The 24,910-nt window shown below is 43.5% G+C and overlaps 1 protein-coding gene across 1 annotated transcript; it reads right to left on the bottom strand.

Annotated features, from left to right (window-relative positions):
• Nucleotides 1-23,821: 23,821 nt before the first annotated feature.
• Nucleotides 23,822-24,646, bottom strand: LOC149210626 (uncharacterized). Its single transcript, XM_089399030.1, has one exon. It carries the CDS (start codon nucleotides 24,644-24,646, stop codon nucleotides 23,822-23,824), a length of 825 nt encoding a protein of 274 aa, XP_089255156.1.
• Nucleotides 24,647-24,910: the final 264 nt, after the last annotated feature.

Genomic DNA, 24,910 nt, shown 5'->3' with positions numbered 1-24,910 from the left:
GTTATGCATTTTTTGTAACGATTGTGGTTCACCATCTGGTTATGTCATGAATGTCTTGTTGTATATGCATGTGATAAATGTCAATCTAGAATGTTATTTGGAATGGTATCTAGATAGTTATTTTGTGCACTAGGAACATGACTGAATGTAATGGATCCAAATTCACATGCCAAATTCTTCATGCGTACATATTGTCTAAATAGGACATGATTACACATATGATAAACATTGTTCAATTGCGTGACAAGTAGCAAGGAATCAAGACAAACATGAAAGTGGAGGATGTCATGATCAAGGCCATCGGCTAAAAAACCTATCTCTACATTATATTTGGCTTGGTTATTGGTGGCAAGTCTAATGCATATGCCATTGGAGTGAGCTAATGAATTCAAATGGGTGAAAATGGCCCAAGCTATCGAGACTAGATTCCTAGAGAAATGACTCGCAACATCGGCATGACTGATATCAGGTGTGAAAGTTCGATCCACATGAAAAATGCAAGAAGACAACAAATGAGATGATGGGGAATGCAAGCTACCTAAATGCAGAAAGAAAAAAGGACATGAATTTCGATGGGAAATTCTATGGGAAATTTTTTTCAGGTAGAGTGCATTATGAGGGTTAGGAAGGATTTCTCCTTCTGCACTCGTTAAAAGGTCTGCCCCCTTTCCCAAACACTTATGAATGATGTAATGACCAATCCATAATGGTGCAAACTTCCCATGCCCTAAGACATCATTAGCTTGTTCATAGATGAGTAAGAGGAGCTACCTAAGGCATCTTCATGAGAGACAAGGATCACATGCCCATCATGAAAAGGGGGAGACGGATGACTAGTAGATGTAACATATACCAATGTTGATATCGAAGTGTTCACCGAAGAAAGTTTTACCAAATCATAATAAGAAACGTCAGGAGAGTCCCAATAGATCGATCTCATGGATGATGACAAGTAGAGAATAGGGGTAGAACTATCTGTCGTCTCAACATCAGGAAGGGAAATAATAATGGTGGGTTGGGAAACCTCTTGTTCTAGCATAACATTGGGACCATAACCCACAGGTAGAGGGGAAGTGGAATCACTACAAGTGACATCTAACTCACGAAGAACTTGAAGTGTATCATGAAAATCTTCGAGACAGGGACAATAATGAGAATAATGGCCATAATTATCACACAAAGCACAAGGGTGATTCATGCGCAAAGATATTTTCTTTTTAGCTGACTCGAGTAAGATAACATGGAACTCAGGAAGGTTAGAGTTAGGAAAGGTATCAGACACCACATTCTTGATATGAGAGAGTTCGGGACAGTTATTGGTGGCATGCCCAACAACATCACACAAAGCGCATGGAGGAGCATACTTTGGTGGCTTAGGAGGAGTTGGAGTTATTTGGGGTGCCTTGTCTTTTGTTCCCTTCTTCTTGCCTTTGCTCCCCTCACCAGATGCTTTCGCAACAGGAGTGGTTTTCTGTTGAGGTTTTTGTGGAACTGAAGCAAAGGAAGGGGTAGGAACAATAGGTTGAACTGGGGTCAAATCTGTGTACGGTTTGAGTTGATTAGGGGGAGTGTTTGCGGGAGGATCAATGTACCATACTGGTATTCCTAAGGTAATGTTAGGTAGACTCAACGTATCCATAAAAGGGGTAGAAAATATTCCAGGTGGCGGGACTAGGAAAGGTATCTGACCATAAGGGTAATGACCTAGGGGAAGTGCTCCTGGATGGTTAAGACCTGGGGGAACAATTCTGGGCTAAAATGCGCTGGGAGAGGTACCAGTAGAAGGAAATTGGCCTGGAGGAATTGTACTTGAAGGTTGGGTTGCGTTAAGAGCAGGAGGTTGTGGAGGAGCTAGCTATTGTGAAGGCATACCAAACTGCTTATGGGTATCCTGTGCATGCAAACACTGGACGAGCTATGCTCATAAGGGATAGGGAGCGGGCCATAATAAGCCCCAAGCAGTATGGAATCTTTATAGACTCCAGGAGACATATCGGTAAGGGAAGTGATAATCTTATTGTCATTCATTGATAAGATAGTGGTCTGAGGAGATGTTTGAGACTGAAGGTCATAGTAAGTCAATTGATCAATAGTGACAATCTTTCCATTGTGAGGAACACACATCTTGTGAAAGACATAGGATGTGATAGCACGCATGGAATAGATGTAACTATGACCCAGCGAAATGTTTTAATATAATCTGGTGCCAGTGAATCCAATACCAACTAAAACAGTGTTTCTAGGAACATTAATGGGATAGTTCTGATGCAAATTGAGGGGCTGCAAGGGATTACCATCCCAAGCTCGAAGAGTGATAGTAGATGGGGACAAGTTAGGGGAACCAAATTGCTTCCAAACACTAACATCTATTACAAAGGTGGAGACGCCTTCATCTACGATACACACTATTTTCAATATAAGAACCAAAATATTTTCTATATCAAAAATAGCACACCTCTTATTAAAGAGCAACACAAATAGTCTCCCTGTAAAGTAAAGCCAGAGGATTTGGTACAATTTTTGAAAGTTGAATATGCAAAAATAGACTAGTTGAATTTCCATTTGCAATTCTTCCGGAGGAGTATTGGACACCCAATTTAAACGTTTTCACACCGTGTTTGTGAAGTTCTTTTCACTTGGAGTGGATGTTCTTTTTGCAAATTCTTGTTCTTGTCATTGTCACTTCAAGCAACAACTAATATAACTACAAAATTGCAAAGCTTTAATATATTTCCCTGAAATTTTCCTTGCCGCTAGAAATTCTATATGGTTACAAAATTGCAAAGCTTTAATATATTTCCCTGAAATTTTCCTTGCCGCTAGAAATTCTATATGGTTCTACACTTTTATAGACTGCATGAATCAATGAATCAATTTGGAAGAATAAAAACTGCGTTGTTTCTGTTGGTCCTCAGCAAATTATTATTAGAGAGATAAATATGCATTTCCTACAAAGCCGTAGTATAAGTGCGCTCTGCCATGCTGGGCAAACCGCAAAGCATGTGAGGGTCATGGCAATAGAGGGAGACCGATGCACATGTGAACATGAACGTTTTATGAGTTTTTCACGGTTGGTTTTTGTGAAAGCGTTGTGCTCGACTAGATAAAGTTGTGATGTTCAATGTTTTAGACGAAAATGAAATAAAATGGTTGAAAGGCTGAAATTGAAAGATTCGGTAACGTTTTGACCTACCATAACACGAGTCATGATTTAAATATATTTATCATTTTCATGCAGGGCATTTTATATTTATTTTAGATATAAAGTAAACATAATTATGTATAATATTTTATATAATTGATTGTTAGAGAATTTAGCCAATTATGTATATTTTAGGCACATTTTATAACTCAGTGCGAGGGAGGGTAGAGTTCCTCTGATGTTCAATCATTTTGAATTTTTACATTATAAAAAAGATTTACTATTTGAAAGTCTGATTTTTTTAATATTTTATAAATTTAAATTAAAACAAATTTACACTAACTTAAATTTAACAAGTGCAAAAGTGTTAATTTAAAAGTTTTATAGCCATGAAAATGTGAGGTAATATTATATTTAAATATAATAGAGTAATATTTACACTAACAGAGTTGAAAATATTGATAACAAAAAATATATTAATGTCACAAATAAATAAAGTTTTTTAATTATTATTTTAATTTTACATCACATTGATAAAAAGTGAGATAATACTTACATTAACAAAGTAAAAAGCATTGATAACAAAAAAAAATATATTAATATAAGATATAAATAAAATACTTTAATTATTATTTTAATTTTATATCAAAATGATAAAAAGTATTTGAAAGTAAAATAAATTATTTTACTTATTTCTAGATAAGTATTTAATTACTTCACTATTTAATATAGAGTTTAACAATTGGCATATAGTATTGATTATGCATGATGTGTAATTTATTAAATGCTTAGTTGACATTTAAAATTTAAAATAAAATTATATTAATAACAAACAAATATATATATATTTTTTTCTCAGTAAACTAACTATTCTATTATATTATATTTACAGAAGAACTTTACATGCAGAGATACATGTCTTCCCGGGCCAACTGTAGCGCCTAGGATAGCTGAACATGACACAAAATGCTCCCTCGCAGGGGCAGCACCTTCAGACCATACCAGACATACACCCAAACATTACAGAAAACATGACAGCGCCGATACTACTAGACCAGGTCATAAAACAGATTTGAGTTCAGACTATAGTGATTCGACCCGCGCAGGGGTTCCACCCAAAAATCTCGGTAAACCTTGCCCAGACACAAAACTAAACTACCCATGACATAATTGAAAACAGAAAGGAAACATACACTATAACGATGCAAAATCCGAAGACCCGCTAAAGGCTTTGACAGAGCCCATGGCCGAGAGCACGCAGAGGAAACTGGGGATAGCCTCAGGGGATCAATCTTCCAGCTCCTCCTCGTAGATGTAACTCCAGCCCTGGCCCTCAAGAACGCCATCCCACATTGCCATGGGATGCTTTGCAGAATCCAGAGGCTCCTTCTCTGTAGGATGCTGGGGGGCTTGGCTGGGCGCTTTTCCAGAAGTGCCTTCTGCGATTGGTGGCTGCAGCACAGGGCTTTCCTCACGGGTGCCTTCTGGAGGTGGCTCAACCGAGACTGGTGTTTTTGGGAAAAGTATCCAATACGGAATGACCCTATCCCACTCTAAGGGTGATAGATCCTTAGCAACAATCAAAGAAAAGCTATCTAAGATTACTTCTTTATGACATGCAAAAGAGGAAAGAAAGAGATCCACTCACTGATGTCTTTCGTGAATGGCCGATCCAATCTTCTCTCCTTGCTGCTTGCTCCCAGCTCCTTGTCTTCTCACGGGCCCAGCTACACAAGATCCTGCAAACAAGACAAGAAAAGGAAACTACAAGAAGCATGCATTCATAATTGATTCAAGGATTAGAATAAATCAAATACGCAAGTAAAACAATACATCATTGAAACACATGCGAATAGAAGAACCTCAAATGCTTTATTAATGGAAGAAAGTAAGGTTCAGGTGGTGATACAACCATAAGAGGCCCAATCCAGCATCACCTTCCCGACGGAAAGAAATCTCCTCTTCACCTCCTTCAAGCAATCACCCAATAATCCCAACTGTAAACCAACAGCAATTCTTTGCACAAAATTCCGGCCTCCAGATCCCATGGGATGAGATCCTTATATAGAGTTTTGGAGTGAAGATGAGTCAGCTTAATGTGTGACTAGTGTCCTCTTCAACTCCAGTTGTTCTTTAGTTCTTGAGTCCACTTGGAGATCCTACCTTCCACTTGGAGTTTTAGAACCTCTTACTCATCACTTAGGCGAATCCTTTGATCCAAGTGTCATTTTGGAAGCTTCCTGGGCACTGACACATTGAGGAAAGATTCCTCCACATGTCCACACTCGCTCAGCGCAGGTAGCCTTTGTTGAAGTTGACAGTCAGCGCAGGTAGACCATGGAGCAGTTGACATTCAGCACAGATGCTCAGTGGAGCAGTTGACATGATCCAGAATTGACCTGTTTTTGAGTGTTTTTCAGTGGAGAACTGATTTGAAGTGCTGTGGTTTGTTGACCTTGTTCCTCTAGGGGTAGGAACAACATGTTTAGGGACTTTGGATCCCTTAGATTATTGACATTTCATGCTTCATGCTGTAAGGCACAAAAATGTCTATAACAGTTGCCCCCTAAAGTATGAGGTCGTTTATCGGGTGAAATGATTTATCAGGAGGATCCGAAGTTCATTCAATCGCCGGGAGGTGACCTGTAATAAGATACAATACAATACATTATTTTTCATACTGCTTTCATGATCTAGCTGAGGCGGGCATTTCCCATGCTCAGCTTTATAAATACATTTTCTGTACATAGAACAGACGATCGTCTGATGGTAGACTGATAATTCTCTGCTGAAATTATCATCCTTTGAGTAGGATGATCATCTGCTGCACATGTCAATGTTCTTTATTTCCTGAATATATATCGCAGCCCGGATGGATGAAACTAGATCCGGGGTCTTCAAACTTGTCCGATCTTCACTCTAAGTACAAGTCGATCCATGTGAGAATTTCTTGGAGTCGAACATGGAAAGACATCGCTTGATTACCAGTCAATAATGTAAACTGTTAACAAGCGCGAGAGGAATCACCGATAATGATGATGACCCTCAAGGTACTGCAGTACAATTCACGTGGTGTGAATATAGGATTCGGCGTCGAACACCACGCAAAATCTTTCGGTCGAAGGTCATTGATGTATACCTGTCGCCGGAAGTGAGAAACTTGCCATTGAGGCATGCAAGCTTCAAAGTACTGGGGGGGTGTTCCTAGATCAACTTCTTGGATAATGAGCTGATGTCGACAAGAAGCGATCTGTCAAAGGAGGGCCTTAATGAATCCCACATCAGTGACACGGAACGGAGCTAGTGATTGTGATGAAGGTGAAAACGATCTGTGAAATATGATTCAGGGTGGCGGTCATGAAAGGATGAAAGATGATGTATGGCAGTGGATGGGACACGGTTGACTTTTCCTGAACGACATCTCTTGAACATATAACGACACTGATGTGATGGATCGGTAGCATTACCCCAAATGTGGATGGTATGGCGAGACCATGGTGATGAGACCGGTGAATGAAACAACCCAACCCGATGTGGTACGGAGGCAAAAGTGTCATGTTCAAGAGCGACTTGCTACCATTAAGCTTTGAGATTCTCCCAATTTTTCCCCAGTCATTTCTGACCAGTACCTCTTTATTTTTGTCAAGCTTGAGGAGGATAACATATGCTTGTTCTATAACCTGCCCTTCGGGCAAGCCCATCGCTATGTTTTAACGAGCCTAGCGATAGGGAAACTCGTTCTCGTCTAAAGACAAGTTTGTCGCTATTTAATGTATTTAACGAGTCTAGCGACAAAGACAACTCGGTCCTTTTCATTTTTAGAGAGTCTAAAAAGGTACGTAAAGTCAACTCCAGAGGTCCTTTTTCGTCATCTAATCCCTTAAGTCCGAAAAAGTATAAAACAATACAGAAGGGATGAATGTTCGATAGCTTTATCGAGCCGAACTAGACAAACGCTCGATCTTTTTGTGCAATAATCCCTCAGGTCCAAAAAGATTAAAATCTAGAGGAGGGATAGCTCTTCCGGTCCTTTTAACGAGCTGGAAGGCCAAAACTCGTCAAACTTTTCATATTTTACGAGTCAGATGAAAAGAGCTCAAAGAAGACTCGTATTTTGAGGAACGAGTGATAAATAGGGATAGCAGCAGATTCCAGGTACAGGTTGGAATTTTCCAATCATGGCAATGTCACAAGGATGGCTAGGTGAAATCACTCTTCGCAGCTGTTCCTCAAAATAGGTAAACAATCAAGTGGATGTGAATGATCGGCCAAATGACAAGTGGAGGTGACGGTGCAAACACGACCAAGGCTTTTATGGCTGATGAATTTACGGTCTCAAATGGTTATTTACCGGTTCATTTTTTCTGAATGAGCTTGAACTCTGGGGGAAGCTTGCTCACAGGTGCATTTATTTTTTAACGAGCATGAACTCTTGCTAAAACTGCTCGGTTTTGCGTTTATTTTTTAACGAGCATGAACTTTGCCAAAACTGCTCGTTTGATAAGGTCAATTTTATATTTTACCATGACTAGCTTTGCCCTTTTCAGAGATAGTACTGTATCATCAATTGCTGCAACAAACTTGTTAGAAATGAACAACATGAGGTAAAAACTCTAATATTTCACTTTGAACTACGTAAAAAGCAATTAAAAGGTGTTTTTACCTCTCATTTTACCATTTCATTTGCATTTGGCTTGTTGGAGCTCTGGAGGTGCCTCTTCCTTTTGATTTTTCACCAGCTGATTTCGGGAGATTCTGTGGACGATTCTCAGCGCCGTTTGGACCAGGTAGGAGCTAAACCCTAGCTCTCTCTTTTCATGGTTTCATTTTTCAGTTTTGTGCCTGTTTTCTTGCCCCCATGAGCCCCTGGGGTTTCATTAGGGCGCTCTGCCATCAACGCAGGTGTCCCATTCGAAACCTGCGTTGAAGGTCAAGCTGCCTAAGGGCAGTTTGACCCTCAACGCAGGTGGGACACTTGGCTACCTGCGTTGGGCGTAGAAAAGCATTCTGTTGCACAATTTTTTATGAAAATTTTGCCAGTTTCTCATCAAATCTGGGATCTTACTCCTTCTCTTGTTTGTTTTGCAGAGTTTATTGGAGCAAAATGACCCTTACATGGCGAGAACGAGAGCACGAAGAGGAGGACATGATTGCCCTCCATGATCCTGTCACGGTGAACGCGCTGCGGAACTGTGGCCTGCTAAAATTCTTCCGTATCTCTAGCATGAGGGCACAGATACTTTTACTGCAGTACATGCTTGATGCTTGGGATCCTGTTAACCAAGTGTTCCAGATTAGGGGCAAGTCCATCCCCTTGACCATCGTGGACATTTACTTCTTGACTGGGTTGTCAAGGCGGGGTGCCCCCATTTCTTTGTCCGGTTCGGCCCGAGGGAGTGATTCCGTGAGAGACTATGTCCGTCAGTATTGTAGGGAAGGGTCCCAGCCGAGCAGAGACGGCAAGGTTACTATCCGTGAGGTCACTGACAGGTCTCTCAGGTCCATACTGTACACGATTTGTAGGATGGCCGGTAGTGCATCCCCTCATGTTGCCAACAGGTCTTATGTGCAGCACGCCCTGGAGTGTCTTCAGCCGAAAGTGTTTAACTGGTGTGATGCAGTACTGGTTCAGATGAAAAGCCAGTTGACCAAAGTAAAGGACGGGAAACTGAAGAACTTTGGTTTCGGTTCAGTTCTGACTGCCTTCGCTTTGGAGAAGATACCACTGATGCAACCTCAGTATGTTGCACTCGACTTGCCTTCTCCTACTGAGCCACGCATGCAGAGGTGGGTTGACCACATGTCTAGACATGCTGGTCAATCTCAGATTACTTTCACTGATACCTTCTTCAGGTGGTTCGAGCGGCAGGACATGGCCTTTTCCGAGTATCCATATGTTGGCATGGATTTCCGAGGTGATCCGGATTTGGTGCTACCGGATGGCGAGCAGTGGGGCGATATTGGTAAAATTTTTGACCATATCACTGTTTACTGTTTTCATTTATAATGTCCTTGTGCTTTATTCTGTCAAGACTCTAATCAAACTCATGTGTGCATGCAGATGTTGGTCCTGTCCGTCCAGCAGCTCGCCCGAGAGCTCCAGTCGCTGCCCCAGCAGGGGAGGCTCCTGGGAGAGCTATTCTCCGCGACCTTGACTTGGCCGAGACTCTCACAGCTGTGCAGGAACAGGTCGAGGGTCTTACTCTTGGGATTCCGGATGTACGGATCGACGAGTTACCTCTACGGTTGCAGCGACATACCACTGGTGTTCCCAGACGATGGACTCGTCTCTTGCGCATGATTGCACAGGCCGTGACTTGCTATCATGAGCATCACTAGGCTAGGGTGCCCCCCAGCCATTTTTGAGTTTTGGGGTCATATGACCGATTTTGTCTTGGTTACAGAACATTATATGTAAACCGTAAACAGCTATATATATTTTTGATTTTCGGGGTTTATTTCAGTTTTTATGTGATCCATGATTGAAACATTGACAATGCTTCACTTTTTATCAATTTTGCAAATGTCTATCTAACACATAGTTTGCTAATGAGTCGGTTAATGTGTTTAAGTTTCTGGAAATGTGTTGATATTGAATGAAATCAAACTGTCTTTCCAAGATTTTAACTCTTAGGAACTTGCGATAAATAGCTGGATTTCGGACAGAGTAGGTACCATTGAGCTGTAGTACCACGAGCTGTGAGTCTAGCCTGACGATTAGTCGGCGTATGCCATGGGTGATGGCATCAGAGAGCAGTTCTATCAACGCGCTATACTCAGCGATGTTATTCGTTGATTGACCAATACATACCCCCCTGAAACTCACTAACTCGCCGCTTGGATAAAAAATGGCCCATGCTGCAGAGGATAGGTTCCTCGAACTACGACTTGCTCCGTCGGCATATCCAACCCACGGTTCCAATGGATTTGACATCTGCAATAAGTGTAAAAAGCGGATTACTTAAACCGAAACAAATGCTTTAGCGAAAACAAAAATGTAACAAAAGCATACAGGTTACTATTAGGCATAGTAACGCTTAAGGTACAACCCGTTGCGGGGTTGCGCCAGTGGAATTCCGTCATAATCCACCAACTCGTAGGCTCCTTTTGCTAATACTCTCTTAACAATATAAGGGCCCATCCATAAGGACTTAAATTTCCCAGCTCCCAATTTATCGGATTCTTGGTCATAAAGCAAGACCAAATCACCTTCTGAGAAGACACGGGGTTTGACATTTTTGTCGAACTGCACCTTGACTCGTTTCTTATGGGCTTCGTTAGCCAATGCGGCATCACGACGGGTTTCATCCAACTGGATTAATTCCAAGAAACGAGCCTCTTCTTCCGAAGTTCCGGGGAGGAGATCAATTGCGAGTTTAAGAGACGAAATTTCACACTGGATTGGTAGGACTGCTTCCAGGCCATACACCAGTTGGAACGGTGTGAACCCGGTCGCATTTCTTACCGACGTTCGGTAGGCCCACAAGGCCGAGTACAGGATTAAATGCCATCTTCTTTTGTGAACCCCAACCATCCTTTGCAGCATGCGCTTCAGGACCTTGTTGATTGCTTCAACTTGTCCGTTAGCTTGCGGATAGTATGGAGTAGAACTGTCGTGAGACAATCCTAGTTTGGTAGTTAATTCAACCATCATGTGATTGTGAAAATGTGATCCATGATCTGTGACTATGGCCTGTGGTACGCCGAACCTGGCGACTACATGATTGAAAAAGAATAGGGCTGCTGTTTCACCAGTATTATCCAATGTAGGCATCGCCTCGGCCCATTTGGTAAAATAGTCAACTGCGACTATAATATACCCATGCCCCCCGGTCGAGGTGGGGTTACATTGCATGAAATCGATGCCCCATTTGGCGAAAGGCCCCACAGCTATTATTGGCTGTAAAGGAGCGGGGGGTTTTCTGGTTTTGCTATCAAAAATCTGACAAGCATGGCAACTTCTAACTGCTGTTATGCAATCTTTGAACATGGTTGGCCAGAAGTATCCTGCTCGTAAGATTTTTTGTGCTGTAGCATATCCAGATTGATGCCCCCCACAGGCGCCTGAATGACATTCATTCAGGGCTTTTTCGGCTTCCTCATGGGTGAGACACCTTCTCAGAACCGTATCGACACCACGACGGTAAAGCGTATCACCGACGATCATGTAGTCTTTTGCTTGGTATCGAATGCGTTTTTGTTCTGAGTGGGAGGTGTTTGGCCGAAACTTCTGGGTCTGGAGATAAACTATTATATCTCCATACCACTCATCATTTGCTGATATCAGAAACAAACTTTCGTCCACGATTGATTCTTGGGATGTTTCATCGTTGGACGACGATGGGAGATCGCATAATAATTCTGCGAAAACTAAAGCTTTCTTTGATTTGGATTTCACAAATTCCAGATCAAACTCTTGAAGGATAGCTATCCATTTTGAATATTTGCCCCCAAGCAACTGTCGCGACAGTATATAAGTCATGGGGTTGCAATCTGACAATACGGTAGTCTTCCGGAAGAGGACATAATGCCGAAATCTTTGTATCGCTTGAACAGCAGCAAGTGCTAGCTTTTCAACGTGAGAATATTTACTCTCTGTATCATTTAAGTTTTTACTTAAATAATATATAGGGTGTTCAATTCCATCGACTTCTTGAACTAAAACCATTGCAATGGTCGTATCCGCTGCAGCCAGATACAGGTTAAAGTCTCTTTGATAGTCTGGGGCGTACATTAATGATGCTTTTACTAGAGAATCTTTCAGAGCATCAAAGGAAGCTTGCGCAACCTGGTCCCAGACGAAAGGTACATCCTTTTTCAAGAGACGGGTATAACCTTTAGCAAGTTCTGCGTAATTTGGAATGAACCTCCTCAGAAAGTTTGCTTTCCCTTGGAGTTTCTGAATCTGAAGCAAATTCGAAGGTGGAGGCAAATTAATGATCGCCTGCACCTTGCAAGGGTCGAGACGAATCCCATCCTTGGAGACTATAAAGCCAAGTAAACGACCAGAACCGACGCAAAACACACATTTGTGTGGATTGAGTCTTATCTTGTAGTGTCGGCAACGTAGAAATATCGCTCTTAAATGCTGCGGATGATCAGTCCGCTTTTGCGAATGAGCCGGAAGATCGTCGAGATAAGGTTGAACGATGTTCTTGATGTCATGGAAAGCATAATTCATTGCTCTCTGAAACATCGCCCCTGCGTTCTTTAAACCAAAGGGTAATTTTCGATAAGCGAATGTGCCCCACGGACAAATAAATGCAGTCTTTGACTGGTCCTGTGGGCGGATATTTATTTGATTATACCCGGAAAATCCATCCATAAATGAAAAGATTTCACATCCGGCGCATTCATCAATTATCTGGTCGATGAAGGGTGTAGGGTAGTTGTCCTTTGGACAAGCTTGATTTACATCCCTATAATCAACGCACACTCTTATTGTTCCTTGTCTTTTCATAACGGGGACAATATTCGATACCCAATCAGTTAGAGGAACCGGGTAGATGAAACCATCATGGAGATGCTTTTCAACTTCTGCCTTAATGGCAGCGGCTTTCTTGGGGTGCACCTGCCGAAGCCGTTGTCTCACTCGTTTGACATCAGGATACATCTTAATTTCATGTTCAACGATACTCGAGTCAATGCCTGGCATTTCATCATATGACCAAGCAAAGACATCTCTAAATTCGCGGAAAAGAGCTTTATATATTTCCAGTTCTGAAGGGGAACAACCTTTGCCGACATAAATATTCTCTACAACATCTGTTTTGGTCGAGATATTTATGGCTATAGTCTCTTCAATATTGGATAGGTTTCGCTCGGAATCCACCGTATTTACAGTATTTGTTAGGAATTCAAACACTGAAGGGTGATAAAGGTCATCCTGAGTATCTTCCGGAGGAAGGGAACGATGGTGGTTATCATTCCATGGTGCCCCCTCAATCAACATTGATTGCAGGATTCCTTCGTCACTTCCATGCACTCGTGACCAGGGATCCAAAGGGGTACCATATTCTCTAGACCTATCCACCCAAACGCTTGACGAGCGTTGATTTGGGCTCGCCTCCCATGCCTGAAACATTGATTGCTACAATATTTCGATTGGGCTCGGGGGCAAAACCATTGTACGATCCATGTTGACTTTGTCTTTTACGACCTTCGTGGAAGATATCATGTTGCAGGTTGCTACATACGGTATATTTCCTATGTATATAGGATTCGGTAGCGAGAAAGTTCCCATCATTGTGGGGTCCTTCAACAGGCCTACTCCGATATCTTGAATTGAATGGTCGCTCTCATGGATCATGGGAATGCTTCCTGTAACTTGTGAACCATTAGGGAGGAAGTTTTGTTGGTCGACGACCGTAATCCCTCCTTCAAACGGGAATGCGATCTTCCTAAAATAAGTCGACACAACAGCTGCCATGGCATAAATCCATGGTCTTCCCAGTAGGATGTTGTAATCAAGATTCCCATCTATGACTTCAACATCAATTTCTACTGTTTTTCCACCTAGTTCAACCTTCAAGTTACTTAGGATACCGTAAGGGGTATATGTCCTACCGTCGAATGCTTTTAGTGTTGTCGAAGATCTTGACAAGGTTGGTGACCCTAACGTTTTCCAGCAACTCATCGACATAATACATGTAGATGCCCCCTCATCAATAATTGTTCGGTGAACAGTTTTGTTGAGGGCTTTCACTTGAATAAGGAAAGCTAGTTGAGCTGGTAACTGAGGGTCATATCCTTTGTGATCAAAGGATACAAGATTGGAATCCTTAGGATCAACCCCCCCAATTGCCGATAACAACGCCTGCCTTTGGGATGGACAATTTTGTAGTACCTCTAGAGTCGACATAGCGGATGGCGATTGGGCCAAATCTTCTACTATGTTATAATGCTGCGTCGCTCTGGCGCGAGGATTAAAGGTCGACTTGTGTACTACACCCTTAGGCGGTTTTATTGTTAATTCTAGCATTATGGGTGGGACAACTTCTGTCGAAGTTGTTGTCGAACTACTTGGTTGATCTTTACCTTTTTCGTTTGACAGTTGCGGATTCCCGTAATCTTTGTTCCTTGTCGAAATCAAAGCATCATTCTGTTGCTTAGAGATCGATAACATTAGCACTTGCGACGGGGAAGCATTTCCACTATCAACCAGATTTTGACCTGGATTGGGAAATGGATCAGTCAATACAGCTGAGGTCTTTGGACTCTTAAAGAATCTCTTGAGCTCAGATCTGAACGGACAATCTTGTGTCCAATGATCCTCGTCACATATAAAACATGGACTTTTTGGTTTCCCTTTCCTAGGAGGGTTTGAAGAAGTTTTTTCAGGTGACGGATCATCCTGTTTCTTCTTCTTCCCTTTGTTTTGCTTCTTCTTGCTTCCTGGTTGATTGGTTTCTTTGCCTTTATCTGCTGATATGGCATTTACTTCCGAAGCAAGAATTTCTTCATTGGCATTTTGATCTGAAGTCTTACGGGCTTTCTGAGATGAAGCCTTTTTCGATTTCGCGCTTGCAGTGCCAATCACACCATCTCCGGCATGAGAGTCAATATTCGATTTAGGAGGGGGAGGAATTGAAAATTCAGGTCTAGGGGCATCGGGTATCTTGTCGTAGAGCGTGCCAGACTGAGTATATACTAAGTCTAAATATTGAGCACGAGCAATGACTTGCTCCTCTGTTACGACTCCCCCCTTGGCCACATCTTCCGTTATAGCCGGAAGTAACGACTTTATAAACCATTCAGCTAATAGCTGATCGGGAACGTATGTTTTCACCATCCTACGACGACGACGCCACTCATGTATATGATCGGATATGTGAGTAGCTGTCGTCTGTTTGAAGTTGGTCAATATTTCGGTTCCTGTTTCATACCTTATTGGTAATTGAAAATGGGTTAAGAAAGTCGTGGCTAAGGAGCTGAAATTGTCGAAAGAGGCTCTTGGCAATTCAATATACCATTTAGCCGCTGGACCTGTCAATGTCCTCTGGAAGAGGCGAAGTCTTATCGAATCATCGTTTAGAGTGTTCGATGAACACCACAGATGAAAAGTCATGACGTGATTCGACGGGTCTTCACCTGGATTTCCATTGAATTTAGGAATGTCCGAAGGAAGTTTGTGAGGAATCGCTGGCCACCAAGGGGCATAAGCAATCAGATCGTTTGTCAACCGATGTAAATCGGGTAACTCTAGAGTTGCCACGAATGGTAACTGTTGACTCAGATTAGGCGAAGCATACCCAGGATACGATGGAATCGCCTGAGCAGTTGGTCTTTGCATACCAGCATAATGTAATTGATGTTGGTATGATTGATACGGTTGGTGGACTACCCCACTATAAAGTGGTTGGTTTTGACCGTGTTGTATATACGGTTGTCCACTGTTCGCAAAAATCTGCTGCTCGGTACCTTGGTACACTTGCTGGAATTGCGGTTGTTGGTACTGCACCAACCATGGTTGCGAAGCCATGTGCTGTTGTGCTATACTAACCGCTGGACCAAGATGAGGGGTAATGGTACCCGTTTGTACTTGTGTCGCCCCGCCAGTTGGCGATTGTGGTTGAGTCGCAGGGTCAAAGGGCTGTTGCATTACAACCTGAGAAATCTGAGGTTGACATACAACAGGCATCGTTTGAACTTGCGACACGGTTACAATCGCTGGTGTTGTCGGGATGTTCGTCACAGGTACACATTGTTGCATAGAATACACAACTCTTGGTTGCTGGGGTAGCATAGGTACCCAACCACTTGTAGTCATTCCAGTATAACCTGAATACTGTTGTGAACTCCCGTATGGGTAACCTCCCGGAGGGGGTAATGAAAAGGCATACTGCCCCCCATACGGTGGTGATCCGGAACTGAAAGGAATTACTAAACCTTGAGGACCGGATTGCCCAAACTGACCTCCAAAAGGATCAATTTGTTGAGTTCCAACATAAGAGTTACTGGGTATTATCCCGGAAGAACAAACAGGAACAGACCACATTGTCGTTATAGCCCCCGAAGGGGCTCCTTCCAGCTGTTGAGAGCTAGTTGGGACAGATGGTATGCCGGCAAACATTGTCGGAGTGACGGCAGGGGGTTCTGCTGTCGCTGTGTCATTCGACACAGTCCTAGATGTTGACGGTTGTTCAGACATTTTGAGTCTATCCAATAGATTGCCTAGCGATTCTACAGGAACTTCCCTGGGTGATAGGCTAGCTTCTGATGTAGAAGGAAATAGAGTGACCCCTACTCCAAAATGGGTTGGAGTAGTTGCTTGCGGATCTTCTACAATTTCCTCTATTGCGATCAGACCCGGTGGAAGAGGAAGACCGTCAGGTCCGTAAAATATTTCTGGTGCCGAAGAAGGGGTTGTTTCGACGGTGACAGTTGTTTGAGGAGCAAGACTCTCTGAACCGGTTACAGATGGAACTGATTCAGTAACACAAGTATTTGCTCTCAGACTAGGATCAGTGTTACTGTCCCTCTGGGGCTGTTGAACTTCTTCAATAGAGGCAGGGTTCCCAGAAATGTTTGGAGTAACCAGAACCTCAGATGTTGTTGGAACACTTGTTCTAACTTTGATAGGAGATTTTGAACCGGTTAAACGAGTTCGCTTTGCCCGGACTGTTTTCGATTCCGGAGACAAAGACGGTTGACTCGTAAGCCTCCGCGAACGACGGGGTTTCGATTGACTTTCTTCCACGATTGCGGATTACTCGATCAACCAAAAATACACAGGGTAAAATGTGTTTTCGAATTGAATTAATTTTAGACGCTTTTAAGACACAACTTGCTTTTTCACTTTTTAAGAGTCGAGAAAAAGCTAAAGATGACTCTAGTCTCCTTCGATGTTTTAACGAGCCCGAAGTGACAAATGCTCGGATGGACTTTTTCAGTTATAGAGTTTGAAAAAGGCCAAAAGAAGCTACTCTGGAGTTCTAGGCAGAGGGTGTGCCAAACTTTTCGCAAAACCACAGAATACGTTTTACGGTACGAGTGGTCAATCTTCATGAATGCTATGTTCACTGCATTGCGATCAGTAGGGCGGCCGACACGACTTCCTATGGATAAAGGCTTTATTCCTATAGGGGTCTCCCAATATATATGCGACGGTACGTGGGAGCACAAGTCCGTATTGATACTTATCGCTTCACTGTGGAGGAATCACCCAACCACTCGACGCTAAGATATCACGTTTAACGACGTCGGAACACGTCTCTAGCTTAGACCTCTATGTGTTTCGTTATGTTTCAAAGCGTTGTTATGTAAATTCAATTCATTTTAGGTTGATCTTGCTTAGCAGTTTGCCTTTATGGATCACCATGTGATGTATGGTACAACTCCTAAATGTAGTCTAAGAATGATAAGCAAGCTTTTTCAATTCTTTCAACTTATGAAAATCTTAACTACTGAGGGAAAAGAAAGACATCAACTTTTCACACAGATCATAGAGCACACACTGATGCACTTTTCCTAAATCGACATGCAAGCTGTCAAAATGCACATGCACAATGCAGGTATTTCTTTTCTTCTTCCTTAATGTTGATGTATTAGAAAAAGAAAATTGTTGTATAATTTCAAATTCAATTTCAAGTGAAAGCAAACAAGCTTTTGTCCAAAATCAAAAGAACACCTTAAGATTCACTTGTTTCAACACTAGAAATATTTAAATTTGAACCATATGACGAAAGCAAATGCTCAATCAGCTATGAACAGCAAATAAACTAAATCTTAGGATCAAAACGACACTTTATCACAGGTCTAGATCTAAGAGGCCACAACAAGACTAGTTCACTTTCGTTATGGGAAACTGTAAATGAAGTAAGAAATACAAAAAGAACAATCACAGTTTCTTCATACAACCGAGGCAGAATGATGGCAAAGAAAGGTAGTTTCAGATGGGTACACAGGTTGATAGCAGGCTGCAAAAACAATACTGAAAACTGGGCAACAGAAGGCAGGGAACCCCAGTTGCACAATGCAAAACTGGTTCAGCGCAGGCTCTGCACTGTCAGTTTGACATTCAACGCAGGTAGTCCCTTCGGGACCTGCGTTGAAACGCAGAGAGCCTTCACTGCAGTGGCGCTGAAGAGAAAACTCTCGTTTCTCTCAGATTCCGGGTCACAGATTGCTCAAAAATCAACTGTTTTAGGCCAAATCAGAGGCTATCAATCAAGTACACACTAGAGGATGATTAAAGGAAGATGAAGACTATCACAAAGAGCTATTTAGAGTCCTTGTGGATCAGCTCTTCAAATCATAAACATGCCCAGAACTGAGCTAGAGTAGCTGCCCTCTACTTTGCATTCGAAGGACTCGAATGCAGTTCGATTCGGTACTCCCTTTGTTTAGGAAATGAATAGCAAGAAACACAAGCTACCAACAAGATACGATCCCCAGCGGAGTCGCCAGTTTGTTGTTGGGAAAAGTATCCAATACGGAATGACCCTATCCCACTCTAAGGGTGATAGATCCTTAGCAACAATCAAAGCAAAGCTATCTAAGATTACTTCTTTATGACATGCAAAAGAGGAAAGAAAGAGATCCACTCACTGATGTCTTTCGCGAATGGCCGATCCAATCTTCTCTCCTTGCTGCTTGCTCCCAGCTCCTTGTCTTCTCACGGGCCCAGCTACACAAGATCCTGCAAACAAGACAAGAAAAGGAAACTACAAGAAGCATGCATTCATAATTGATTCAAGGATTAGAATAAATCAAATACGCAAGTAAAACAATACATCATTGAAACACATGCGAATAGAAGAACCTCAAATGCTTTATTAATGGAAGAAAGTAAGGTTCAGGTGGTGATACAACCATAAGAGGCCCAATCCAGCATCACCTTCCCGACGGAAAGAAATCTCCTCTTCACCTCCTTCAAGCAATCACCCAATAATCCCAACTGTAAACCAACAGCAATTCTTTGCACAAAATTCCGGCCTCCAGATCCCATGGGATGAGATCCTTATATAGAGTTTTGGAGTGAAGATGAGTCAGCTTAATGTGTGACTAGTGTCCTCTTCAACTCCAGTTTTTCTTTAGTTCTTGAGTCCACTTGGAGATCCTACCTTCCACTTGGAGTTTTAGAACCTCTTACTCATCACTAGGCGAATCCTTTGATCCAAGTGTCATTTTGGAACCTTCCTGGGCACTGAAACATTGAGGAAAGATTCCTCCACATGTCCAAACTCGCTCAGCACAGGTAGACCATGGAGCAGTTGACATTCAGCGTAGATGCTCAGTGGAGCAGTTGACATGATCCAGAATTGACCTGTTTTTGAGTGTTTTTCAGTGGAGAACTGATTTGAAGTGCTGTGGTTTGCTGACCTTGTTCCTCTAGGGGTAGGAACAACATGTTTAGGGACTTTGGATCCCTTAGATTATTGACATTTCATGCTTCATGCTGTAAGGCACAAAAATGTCTATAACAACTGGTGCCTTGCCCGCTCCGTTCCCCTCAGGCTCCTTGGTAAAGAGTACAAAGATATGAGCACTAATACCTTCATTGTCCTTTGAGCTCCCCAGAGTAAAAACGACCGTGCCAAAGGCTGGAAGCACAGGCTCTCCGTCACTAGAACTGCCCACCTCCATGAATTGGCTGGCTTGAATTGGGGTGGCCCTTGCCCTCCTATGACAGTAGCAACAGCAACAGTGGTGATGCAGATCTGCTGCTGGAGGGCGTGAAGAAGAACCTCGCCCTGATCCCCTTCGACTTGGTTGCCTGTCAAGTAGACATGCCATAAGCTCCACTTCTCCGTCAACTGTTTCCAAGGCCGAGCTCGTGGGCTTGAGGACCGAACTGCCAGAGGAATGCAACTCCCAGAAGGATGCAACACAGAATTTACACACCCCAGGACCACGCCCAGGTATAACCAACACAGAGCGGGCTTCGTCCGAGACAGTGCCTTCACACGTCTGAGTGAGGAGAGCACCCACGCGCTCAATATCCCTCCAAGCCTGCACCATACAAGCTTCAACATGCAAATGCACCTGCAGTAATCCGCTCTCCCTCCTAAATGCTGTGACATTCCCTCGGTAGGAGCCCGCCATAACTGCTTCCTGCCTCCACATCCCTTCACTCTGCTCCGCATTGAATGCCAAGAGCTTGGCCTGCTACACCATAAACCTCGGCGGCGGCGAACCTTAATGATCCATGTTAACATGGGATGGCACATGTATGGCATGTGGCTTGTCCGAAACTGACGTGCCTTCACCCGCATCCGGGGATTCAGCGTCTCTTTGAATGAGTCTTTTACATTCCTGAATTTGTTGATTGCTTGGGATAATATCCAAATTACCTGATATGAAGGTTTGGTTATTTTCTACCCCAATGTTGGCTAGGAGATCAGCAATCTTGTTGCCTTCTCTTTTTGTGTGATGAAATGAGAGGGCCCTGTGATTGTGCAGCTCATGGGCAATGTTATTTAGCCTTGCTTCTAGTCTCCAACTGTCAGCAAATTTTCTAGCTTGTGAGCCATTCAGAATGCGCGTGGCCATATTGATAAGGATCTGGGAATCGCCTTCCACGATCAAAGGTTGATGATTGAGCCTTCTGGCTAATAAGAGCCCTTGCCAGAGACCTTCTAGCTATGCTGAGTTATTGGTGTCCCATCCTATATTACCGAAGTAGATCTGCAGGGGAATGTCTTGATGATTCCGAATAATGCCTCCAAATCCTGCTGGCCCAGGATTGCCTTTGGAGGCCCCATCGAAGTTGAGTTTGAATGAATTGGTGGGAGGCGCAGTCCAGCATTTGTTTTCCTCGTTGTTGCATTTAGCTGTTTGATGCATGGCATACTCTTGTGGCAACTGTAGCCTCCAATTATCAAGAATGTTCTTCTCATTGTCTGTGGTCGGGAGATCCTCTTTAGTCCACGATCGCAGAAGCAGGGTTTCTCTAAGATTTCCATGTAGTCTGCTCCAGATATCCTCAATGGGAGATCTTTGTTTTTTAAATATGTGCCTGTTCCTCTCCTTCCAAATGTTCCATAGGACTGTGCCTGGGATGATGTTCCATAGGTGATTGAGGATCACACAGTCATAGGGGCTTTTCGGCCATTGTCGGATTGAATCAATTATATCTCCGTTTCCTTTGCACCTTTTTTGGCATCTGAAGCTAACCTTATCCCATAGCTGATTGGCTAGTGAGCAGGTTTCCAGAAGATGTTGTAAGGTTTCCTCTTCTTGACAGCAGTTGAGACAAATAGATGGACCTTGGAAGTTGCGTCTCCTAAGCTTGTCCCAGGTGAGAATCTTTTTGTGTCCTGCCAGCCAGAGGAAGTGGGAGATTTTGGGCCATGCTTTGAAGCTCCAAATTCTCCCCCAGAGAGGATCCGGCCTAGTGGGAAAGTTGCCGATAAGATTATAGGCCTCGGATGTGGAGTAAGATCCTTTGGGAAGATAGCCCCATCTGAGTATGTCATCGCTGTCCTCATGCCTGATGCGTCTCTTTCTTAACTCGCTCTCCAAATCTGCTACTACCTGTGTGCTTGTGCTGCTAATTATCTGGCTGCCCTGTCGCCATTTCCAGAACCCATTCTCTGTCTCCTGCATCCAAAAGTGATGAACTGTGTCCTGCTGCTGTTCCTGCCTGTCCGGAACCATGCCTGGAGGTAGAACGCTCAAGAGTTTAGGCAACTGGTTCCAAGCATCATTCCAGAATCTTGCAATGCGACCGTTTCTGATTTCGCAGAAGCCGTGCTGTTGAATGAGTTGATAGTGCTGCTTGGCGGCGTTCCAAATTGGCGAACCTTTATTATTGGGAGTGAATCGAATGAGCTCTGCTTGGGGCCTGTTGTTGGCGTATTTGGCTGTCCAAATTTTGGCCCATAGCTTGTCTTGATTAGTCACCCATTGCCACCAGATCTTGGCGTTCATGATGATATTACTGTACTCAGGATCTCGGAGTCCAATACCTCCTTCGTTTTTGGGCATACAGACAGTAGCCCATTTCACTAGAGCCCATTTTCGGTTGGTGGCTGAACTTCCCCACAAGAAGTCACGCTGCAGGTTCCGCAACCTCTTTAATACCCATTTTAGCGCCGCCAGGATAGAAAAAAGATAAAGGGGCATGGCCTGGAGGATGGACTTAATAAGCACCACCCGACTAGCCATGTTGAGAGAGCGATGAGTCCACAAATTGAGCTTTGATTCAAGTTTCTCAAGAAGAAGGCGCCATGCTGGCTGCTTTATGGCAGAGGCAGTGAGAGGAGCCCCCAGGTAAGTGGATGGGAGGGAAGCTGATTGGAAGCCTAAGATACGGATAACAGCAGATTTGACTGATGGAGGGGTATGGAAGAAGAAAATTTGTGACTTGGAGCAGTTGATCTGGTTACCAGAGGCTTAAGAGAAATCACTGAGCAGGGATTTTAAACAGGAGGCTTCCTGAACCGAGGGATAGCCATAGAGCATGGTATCGTCAACAAATTGCTGATGAGAGGAGGCAGGGGAGTTGTGGATAGAGAGGCCTTTTAGCTGCTGGGAATGAAGGGCCTGCTTGATGAGTCTACCGAGACCTTCAGCCATAAGAACAAAAAGGAAGGGGGAGAGGGGGTCCCCCTCTCTAATACCTCTGGAGGGCTTGAAAGGGCGGGAGGGAATACCATTAACCAGGATGGAGAAATGAGTGGAGGTGATAAGGCTCATTATCCAACGAACCCATGTGGGGCAGAAACCAAAAGCTTTCAACATGTGTTGTATATATGACCAACTGAGCTTGTCGAAAGCTTTAGAGAGATCCAGCTTCAATAACATACCAGCTTTCTTGGAGAGTTTGAGCGAGTGTATGATTTCGTGCGTGAGGAGAATGTCGTCCATGATCTGTCTTCCCTCTACATATCCCGATTGCTCCGGAGATATGAGCATGGGTAGTAAAGGTTTTAACCTGTTAGCAATGACTTTGGATATGACTTTATAGATGACATTACAAAGAGCTATGGGCCTGAATTTGTCAGGGGTGATGGAGTTCTCCTCTTTGGGGATGAGTGTTATGAAAGTGGAGTTGAGGGAGGGGAGAATCCAGCGTAGAGCTCTGGATTCCTCTATAGTCTGCCACACTTCCATTTTGACCAAATCCCAGAAAGCATGAAAAAACGTGGTTGTGAAACCATCGGGTCCAGGGGCCTTAACTTCTTTAAGCTGCCCCATTGCCTCATCTACTTCTTGGATAAGAATGGGGCGCATGAGCAGCTCGTTGTGTTCCTCTGTGACTAGTTTAGGTATATTGCGGATCACCTTGCTAATCGCCTGTTGCCGGTCCATAGCTTGCTCTTGATGTACCTGCTGGAAATGATTGAGGAGGATCCTTTCAATTTCCTCATGTTTCTCCACTTTCGCCCCCTCTTGGTTTTGAATGAAAGGAATATTATTGTGCATCCTTCTTTGCACTGTTGTTTTGTGAAAGAACTTAGTGTTGCGCTCCCCTTCTTTCAGCCATCTGACCCTTGACTTTTGCCTCCAGTAGATTTCCTCTTGCTTACTCCTTTCTTCCAGCTGATTGTGTATATGTCGCTCTTGGTCCAGGGTGGCCTTCGTGTACCCTTCATTAATGATTTTCTGGTGGAGATCCTCCAGTTCCTGATTTACCTCCTGTTGCGCCTGAAATATATTTCCAAAGGTTTCCCTGTTCCATCTTTTTAGGTGACTCTTTAGGAATCGCAGCTTCTGTTGAAACTGGAACATTTTTTATCCTTCTGGTGGGATGAAAGAGGCCCAGATGGATCTGACGAAATCCTTGAATGCTGGATGAGTGAGCCAAAATCCCTCAAAACGGAACGGTCTTTTGGTCCGATCTCCTGGTCGCTGCCATTGCAAAGCGATCGGCCAATGATCAGAACCCGTATGAGCTAGAATTGCCGCCAAGAGGTCACCTCCGAGGTGCACTGCATTGTCCGAGATTAGAAAGCGGTCTAGTTTGGAGGCAATCTGATGCTTGCCAGTTCTGCGATTACTCCACGTGAAGGTTCCATTACAGAATGGCATGTCTATGAGGGAGGCATTTTGTATGAAGTCTTTGAAGCGATCTACTTCTGGTTCCAATCTGGTTCGTCCCCTTGTCTTATCTTCTAATTTGGTTATCATGTTGAAGTCCCCTGCTACAATCCAAAGCGGGTGCAGCCTGTTAATGCTCAGCGCCTCGATGGTATCCATGAGCGCGATTTTGCTTCCAGTGTCTTGCGGAAAATAGACATTGGATAGGTTTCCATGTATATTGGTGCCTAGAATATGAAAGGCCGCCTGTATGAGGTGATGGGAGGCATGAAAATCTGTAAGATTGACGGCTTGGGTGTTCCATGCTATAGCTAGCTCGCCTGAGGCGCCTGAGGCATCTACTGCTACAGATCGGCAGCCTGGCCAGGCTTTTGAAAGAATGCGACCCAGCATGGCACTGTTGCATTTAGTTTCTTGGAGGAAACATATCTGCGGTTTTTCCTTCTTGATCATGTTTTTTAACATCCTATGTTTTCCGGGGCTATTAAGCCCTCTTAGATTCCAGGATACAAGCTTCATGGTTTAACTAGTTTGGGCGGGACTGTAATACTTCGTCAACTTCACATATCTACCGGATTCCACCAGGATTTTCCCGATCTCTATTGTTCTCTGGAGATCTGTCTTCCGACCTCTTTTTTTGGTGTCCTTTGGACGCAGGCTACCATCCCAAGTGCTGCCAGGCTGTATACCTAGTTGGTGTTGGTGGTAGGCTCTGGAGATGACCACTTCCAACTTTTCTAGATCGGTCTCAGAGATGGATTCATATGCTTTTTTTTTGCAGGC

This window comes from Pinus tabuliformis, chromosome 1_2, assembly GCF_031772625.1.
Source record: "Pinus tabuliformis cultivar Carrire ecotype Pingquan chromosome 1_2, CPIR1, whole genome shotgun sequence".
Classification (NCBI taxonomy): Eukaryota; Viridiplantae; Streptophyta; class Pinopsida; order Pinales; family Pinaceae; genus Pinus; species Pinus tabuliformis.
The sequence above is the reverse complement of the archived record's forward strand: the minus strand, read 5'-3'. Positions and strand labels throughout refer to the sequence as shown.

Coding starts and splice junctions, on each gene's coding strand:
- LOC149210626 (XM_089399030.1), bottom strand. CDS start 24,646: ATGAAGCTTGTATCCTGGAATCTAAGAGGGCTTAATAGCCCCGGAAAA.